This window comes from Oncorhynchus masou, chromosome 5, assembly GCF_036934945.1.
Source record: "Oncorhynchus masou masou isolate Uvic2021 chromosome 5, UVic_Omas_1.1, whole genome shotgun sequence".
NCBI lineage: Eukaryota > Metazoa > Chordata > Actinopteri > Salmoniformes > Salmonidae > Oncorhynchus > Oncorhynchus masou.
The window spans coordinates 42,627,366-42,635,671 of NC_088216.1; the positions used below are offsets into that span (position 1 = coordinate 42,627,366).

At 43.7% G+C, this 8,306-nt stretch overlaps 1 protein-coding gene across 1 annotated transcript; it reads right to left on the minus strand.

Moving 5' to 3' along the window:
* Positions 1-2,646: 2,646 nt before the first annotated feature.
* Positions 2,647-3,230, minus strand: LOC135529074 (CD209 antigen-like protein A). Its single transcript, XM_064957985.1, has 3 exons — positions 3,137-3,230; positions 2,965-3,017; positions 2,647-2,778 (listed from the first exon to the last, which is right to left on the minus strand). Exons 1-3 carry the CDS (start codon positions 3,228-3,230, stop codon positions 2,647-2,649), a joined length of 279 nt encoding a protein of 92 aa, XP_064814057.1.
* Positions 3,231-8,306: the final 5,076 nt, after the last annotated feature.

Genomic DNA, 8,306 nt, shown 5'->3' on the forward strand with positions numbered 1-8,306 from the left:
CAACAACTTGTGTGAGCTTGTAATATGCTAACCGTGATAGCCTTTATAACCTTTATAATGTTATGGGATCATAAGATCGATAACATACTCTGACTTGGTGTCACCACATTGGTGTCAAAAGTTGGATCTTTCAAACTATCAAATCTCATAAAACCCTCTTGCACTGAGGTTTGTTAGCACATACGCATGCTTATTATTTCTGCAATATGCAAAAAACAAGACCTCCCTTTTTCTTGCTTCAAAAACATCCCGAAGACACTTCAGAACACTTTTCTTTCCCGTACCAGTGTAAACGCGATCCTCTCTTCTTCTCTGTAGTAGAATCGAACCATATGCTATGAGGAGGGAACACATTTGAGGAAGCCAATTTTTTTATTTTCCAAATTGGCAGCCTGGTGGTCAACACCTCGGTGAAAATGGAAATACCAAATCTCATCCAATGGCACTATTATAGGGCTCTGTTTCAATCAGACAATGAAGTGGCCTCAATGAGATGTGATAAAACTCATACATTTTAACAAAGCTGCTGGTCTCCCTCGCTGCCCGGCCGCCCTGATTCCAGGACATCCCCTGTCCGGCCCCATCAGCTGAAGAGTGGACAGACACTCTTGGGTTAATCAGTGTCACTAATGGAGGACCGGCCGCTTAGAGACGTGTGGCTATTACCAATGGAGTGCAGGATCATGGGCTACGGAATGGTACAGTCAAAACTAATTGAAGTCAGTTGACTGCATGGGAGGGTAGGAAAGAGAGGGTACGCTGAGAATGGAAATGTCTACTACTTACCAGATAACTTATGTAGGAGAAGAAAGAAAATCTCCAAACTCAATTTGTGTATGAAACAGTTGTTTATTGAAAGATTAAGATTATTTGGATGTCTTTCCAAGAGTTGAATACAGTAAAAACAAAGACATACTATTTCAGAAATTCATAATAATTGTATAATAAAAACACAAATTGGTACAGTATTATTGTACTGTAAATAAACGTGACAGAGCCATAATTTGCTGTAATGGATTATTTTGGTTACAGTTCAGTGACAGGTAGGTCATTCAAGCATTAAATTAAACACAGACTACCCATTGATAATTAGGAAACTATTGGTTATGGTAAACTGGTCAAATTAGGTTTTTAATGTAGCTAGCCACTGAATGCCTCTGAATTTACTGTCAGCATGCAGTCAAAGCTATAATTACTTTTGGAACTAACTAGTGCTCTCATTGTATCCTGAGATCGACAGCAGCTGGGAATTAGTAAATTAAACTGGTAAATTAGCTAGCTAACACATTTTGAGAAAACAAGTTAGATTTAGTGGCTAGCTAGCTAGCCTTAGCAACGTTTGGTGGTCAATGAGAATGAGCGCTTTCCAACCAGTTGATCTAGCAAACAATGTAACAAAAGTATAATTTCGGGTTTTGAAAAATACTCCAAGAGCCTCTGCCTTCAGCCATTTAAACATTTATTTTTTTAAAGAAAACTCTCAGTTTTTTGTCATTGCCCTCACTGGCTTTCCTGTAATTTAAATGAGCTTGTCCACGTTTTTGGACTTGATGACCGTTACTTCTCTGTATACATCAATGATGTCGCTCTTGCTACTGGTGAGTCTCTGATCCACCTCTACGCAGACAACACCATTCTGTATAGTTCTGGCCCTTCTTTGGACACTGTATTAACAACCCTCCAGGCAAGCTTCAATGCCATACAACTCTCCTTCCGTGGCCTCTAATTGCTCTTAAATACAAGTAAAACTAAATGCATGCTCTTCAACCGATCGCTGCCTGCACCTGCCCGCCTGTCCAACATCACTACTCTGGACGGCTCTGACTTAGAATACGTGGACAACTACAAATACCTAGGTGTTTGGTTAGACTGTAAACTCTCCTTCCAGACCCACATCAAACATCTCCAAAGTTAAATCTAGAATTGGATTCCTATTTCGCAACAAAGCATCCTTCACTCATGCTGCCAAACATACCCTTGTAAAACTGACCATCCTACCAATCCTCGACTTTGGCGATGTCATTTACAAAATAGCCTCCAATACCCTACTCAACAAATTGGATGCAGTCTATCAAGGCCCCATATACTACCCACCATTGCAACCTGTACGCTCTCGTTGGCTGGCCCTCGCTTCATACTCGTCGCCAAACCCACTGGCTCCATGTCATCTACAAGACCCTGCTAGGTAAAGTCCCTCCTTATCTCAGCTCGCTGGTCACCATAGCATCACCCACCTGTAGCACACGCTCCAGCAGGTATATCTCTCTGGTCACCCCCAAAACCAATTCTTTCTTTGGCCGCCTCTCCTTCCAGTTCTCTGCTGTCAATGACTGGAACGAACTACAAAAATCTCTGAAACTGGAAACACTTATCTCCCTCACTAGCTTTAAGCACCAACTGTCAGAGCATCTCACAGATTACTGCACCTGTACATAGCCCACCTATAATTTAGCCCAAACAACTACCTCTTTCCCTACTGTATTTATTTTATTTATTTATTTATTTTGCTCCTTTGCGCCCCATTACTTTTGCAAATCTACCATTCCAGTGTTTTACTTGCTATATGTATTTACTGGAGCGTTATCTATTGGAGCGTTGAAATTGGTTGCCCAAAATTCTGGGACAGGGCTTAGCGAAGGGTCAATTCTAGACCTGTTCTTCTCCACTGTTTATGATCACCAGGTCTGCTCCTCTTCTCAGACAGTCCTGTCTGCTCTCTTCCCAGGTTTTCATCTTTGTAGAGATGAAGTACAAATTGGACTTGTAATACCCCCATCCCTATTTTACACGTTGTTCTAGCACAGTGAGCTTTGCCTGGAGATATTCTCTCTATGCCTGGGGTTGGTCTCTCTCTTTAGTCATGGCATTGTACCTGGTCTGGAACTGGTCTCTTTCTGTTGAGGAGTTGGTTTTATAAACGAAGATGTTCTCCTCATAAACTGCCCATCACTTCATTATAGTCACACAGAGGCCTATGATCCCAGTCAGTAGGAGAACACACAGAAGTACAAGACACACTGCAGCAGTCTCCTCTCTGAACTCTCAGTCCTGGCTTTTTAGCCCATGGTCTGCTCTTTGGGGTGAAATAATTTTCCTTGCTTTTGGAGTCATGAGAATTGATATAAAGAAGTTATACCATCTTCATTGGTATAAAGATTCTCAACCCGTTCTGCAGCCCCATTATTGTCAACGCCAAACTCATCATTGGTGTAGATCTCGGGCAACTCCATTGTCTACCACTGTCTCTGTGATTTTACCTGACACAATCAACGCTCTAATTTCAGAGCTGTCCAGCTTTCTGGGACTTAACATACCCTATGTTTCACTAACCAGTGCTTAACTTGGGGCGTAGCTCTATTTTTTGGGGAACTGTGTACTGACTCCTCTATAAAACAAAGTAGCCTATCACCGGCCCGGATTCACACACAGTGGCTAGGAGGCTGTTCGAGATTAAGAATGCACACCTTGAGAATGAGCACGAGCCACCGACAGGGGATAGGTGTGGCTGTGCTGAGGCGCAGAGTCTGTTAGCAGGTCGATGGTACAGTCCCAGGGGAGATGAGGAGGGAGACAAGTGGCACAAGTCTTGGACAAAACCTCCCGGAGATCCTGGTAAACCTCCAGGTCAAAAGAAGGGAAGGAGGCGACGGGAGTGCCGACGCTCCTGGAGGAGGTTATTCAGATTGGTGGCCATCGTGATGAGTGCATCCAATGAGAGAGTGTTGTCTCGGCATGCCAGCTCCGACTGGACCTCCTCACCCAATCCACTTCTGAACAAGGTGCGGAGCGCCGGCTCATTCCATTCACTGGATGCTGCCACTGTACGAAAGGTGAGGGCGTACTGCGCAGCAGTCTGGTCTTCCTGCCATAGTTGGAGTAGCCACTCACCCCCTCTCTGCCCTCCGGTGGATGATCGAGAAATCATCTGAACAGAGCCATGAACCTTCCATAGGTATCCAGCTCCTCCTCTCCTCTCTCCCAGATGGTCATATCCCATTCCAACACCCGCCCGGTCAACAGGGAAATAACCATGGCAACCTTGGACCTCTCGGGGGTGGGGGTGGGGCATTTGTATGGAGTCCCATTATATTTGTCTGACAAGGACAAATGGGCATCGCTGACCTGGGCAAACTTCTGAATTGGCTGGGGTTGGGGGTGATGCCCCTTGGGGAAGATCTTGATGATGAAGAATGCGGAGGACCTCATCATTTGCCGTCCCCAGTTGTGCCAGCTGATCGTGGTGTTGGCGAAGTTGGTCGCCCTGTTCGCCGACCATCTGGGAGATGTCTTGGTTGGCTGCTGCTTCCATTTTGTGAGGCAATATTCTGTAACATAGACGCAGGGAGTCAGGAAGCAAGTGCAGTTAGTGGTTTAACCTCTTGAGACTAGGGGGCAGTATTTTCATTTTTGGAAAAATAACATTCCCAAAGTAAACGGGCTATTTCTCAGGACAAGATGCTCGAATATGCATATAATTGACAGCTTAGGATAGAAAACAATCTAAAAATTCCAAAACTGTAAAAATATTGTCTGTGAGTATAACAGAACTGATATTGCAGGCGAAAGCCTGAGAAAAATCCAATCAGGAAGTGACTCTTATTTTGAAACCTTTTGCATTCCTATGCCTCCCTATTGAGCATTGATGTGTCTACAGTCACAAGACATAGTTTCAGGCTTTTATTTTGAAAAATGAGCGTGAATGACAACATTGCGTCAGTGGTCAGCTGGTGGCTATGGGACAAAATGCCCGCCATGTTAAGCAATCACGAGCAGTCAGAACAAAGGCAGGCCGCGCGCTCAACCAGCGAGCAGCAGACAAAGACTTGTGGAAAAAGACACAAACCAAAGAGTTGTCCTGCATTCAATAGTGAGTGTAAAAAATGTGGCAAGATAAATCCCTTTTCAGCTCTGTGTAGATAAGGGACACGTACTGTCACGAAGTCCATGCCTTTCCTTGTTCGGGCGGTGCTCGGAGGTCTACGTCGCCGGTCTTCTAGCCATCGCCGATCCATTTTTCATTTTCCATGTCTTGTCTTTTTTTCCCACACACCTTGTTCTCATTTCCCTCATTATGTGTTGTGTATTTAACCCTCTGTTTCCCCCATGTCTTAATGTGGTATTGTTTATTCTGTTTCATGTTATGCGCACGTTAGTCTGTTGCGCTGCGTTATGTTAACTTGTATTGTTATTTCGTGTTTACTTTGCCGTGTGCTTTTGGTTCGCCTAAATAAAAAGCTCCGTTGGCTACCCAATATCTGCTCTCCTGCACCTGACTCCCTTACAGCCATTTATGCATACCTGACAGCCCATATAAAGTCTGTTATGACCGAGTATACTTTTTAAAAGAATGTCTTCTTTAAAAGAATCCTATTTTTCTAACTTAATTGAGGAAAATAAGAACAATCCGAAATTCCTTTTTGATACTGTTGCAAAGCTAACTAAAAAGCAGCATTCCCCAAGAGAAGATGGCTTTCACTTTAGCAGTGATAAATTCATGAACTTCTTTGAGGAAAATATCATGATTATTAGAAAGCAAATTAAGGACTCCTCTTTAAAACTGCGTATTCCTTCAAAGCTCAGTTGTCCTGAGTCTGCACAACTCTGCCAGGACCTAGGATCAAGAGAGACGCTCAAGTGTTCTAGTACTATATCTCTTGACACAATGATGAAAATAATCATGGCCTCCAAACCTTCAAGCTGCATACTGGACCCTATTTCAACTAAACTACTGAAAGAGCTGCTTCCTGTGCTTGGCCCTCCTATGTTGAACATAATAAACGGCTCTCTATCCACCGGATGTGTACCAAACTCACTAAAAGTGTCAGTAATAAAGCCTGTCTTGAAAAAGCCAAACCTTGACCCATAAAATATAAAAAACTATCGGCCTATATCGAATCTTCCATTCCTCTCAAAAATTTTAGAAAAGGCTGTTGCGCAGCAACTCACTACCTGCCTGAAGACAAACAATGTATATGAAATGCTTCAGTCTGGTTTTAGACCCCATCATAGCACTGAGACTGCACTTGTGAAGGTGGTAAATGACCTTTTAATGGCATCAGACCGAGGCTCTGCTGTAACGGCTTTCGTCTGGTGGAAGAGAAGCGGACCAAAATGCAGCGTGGTGGTTATTCATGTTCTTTAATAAATGAACTAGACATGAAATAACGAACAAAACAAAGAACGAACATGAAAACCTATACAGCCTATCTGGTGAACACAAACACAGAGACAGGAACAATCACCCACGAAATACTCAAAGAATATGGCTGCCTAAATATGATTCCCAATCACAGACAACGATAAACACCTGCCTCTGATTGAGAACCATTCCAGACAACCATAGACTATGCTAGATACCCCCACTAAGCCACACACCCAACACCTTACAACACCCCAAGACAAAACACACCACAGTAATCCCATGTCACACCCTGGCCTGACCAAATAAATAAAGACAAACACAATAAACTTCGACCAGGGCGTGACATCTGCATCTGTCCTCGTGCTCCTAGACCTTCGTGCTGCTTTTGATACCATCGATCACCACATTCATTTGGAGAGATTGGAAACCCAAATTGGTCTACACAGACAAGTTCTGGCCTGATTTAGATCTTATCTGTCGGAAAGATATCAGTTTGTCTCTGAATGGTTTGTCTTCATTATGGTGTTCCTCAAGGTTCCGTTTTAGGATCACTATTGTTTTCACTATATATTTTACCTCTTGGGGATGTCATTCGAAAACATAATGTTAACTTTCACTGCTATGCGGAAGACACACAGCTGTACATTTCGATGAAACATGGTGAAGCCCCAAAATTGCCCTCGCTAGAAGCATGTGTTTCAGACATAAGGAAGTGGATGGCTGCAAACTTTCTACTTTTAAACTCGGACAAAACAGAGATGCTTGTTCTAGGTCCCAAGAAACAAAGAGATCTTCTGTTGAATCTGACAATTAATCTTAATGGTTGTACAGTCGTCTCAAATTAAACTGTGAAGGACCTCGGCGTTACTCTGGACCCTGATCTCTCTTTTGAAGAACATATCAATACCATTTCAAGGACAGCTTTTTTCCATCTACGTAACATTGCAAAAATCAGAAACTTTCTGTCCAAAAATGATGCAGAAAAATGAATCCATGCTTTTGTCACTTCGAAGATAGACTACTGCAATGCTCTACTTTCCGGCTACCCGGATAAAGCACTAAATAAACTTCATTTAGTGCTAAATACGGCTGCTAGAATCCTGACTAGAACCAAAACATTTGATCATATTACTCCAGTGCTAGCCTCCCTACACTGGCTTCCTGTCAAAGCAAGGGCTGATTTCAAGGTTTTACTGCTAACCTACAAAGCATTACATGGGCTTCCTCCTACCTATCTCTCTGATTTGGTCCTGCCGTACATACCTACACGTACGCTACGGTCACAAGACGCAGGCCTCCTAATTGTCCCTAGAATTTCTAAGCAAACAGCTGGAGGCAGGGCTTTCTCTTATAGAGCTCCATTTTTATGGAATGGTCTGCCTACCCATGTCAGAGACGCAAACTCGGTCTCAACCTTTAAGTCTTTACTGAATTGGGTCATATGGGTCATATGATTGAGTGTAGTCTGGCCCAGGAGTGGGAAGGTGAACGGAAAGGCTCTGGAGCAACTAGCCGCCCTTGCTGTCTCTGCCTGGCTGGTTCCCCTATTTCCACTGGGATACTCTGCCTCTAACCCTATTACAGGGGCTGAGTCACTGGCTTACTGGGGCTCTCTCATACAGTCCCTGGGAGGGGTGCATCCCCCTAGTGGGTTGAGTCACTGATGTGATCATCCTGTCTGGGTTGCCCCCCCCCTGGGTTGTGCCGTGGCGGAGATCTTTGTGGGCTGGTAAGTTGGTGGTTGAAGATATCACAGTGTCTCCTGACCCCTCCTGTCTCAGCCTCCAGTATTTATGCTGCAGTAGTTTATGTGTCGGGGGGCTAGGGTCAGTTTGTTATATCTGGAGTACTTCTCCTGTCCTATTCGGTGTCCTGTGTGAATTTAAGTGTGCTCTCTCTAATTCTCTCTTTCTCTCTTTCTTTCTCTCTCCTGGAGGACCTGAGCCCTAGGACCATGCCTCAGGACACCTGACATGATGACTCCTTGCTGTCCCCAGTCCATCTGGCCATGCAGTTTGGGGTTTTAGGCTGAGTTTCTGTACAGCACTTTGAGATATCAGCTGATGTACGAAGGGCTATGTAAATACATTTGATTTGATTTTGATTTAATTCTTCAATTGGTATTACCAAAAATAAATTTTAAAACTTTGGGAGCCATGCCATT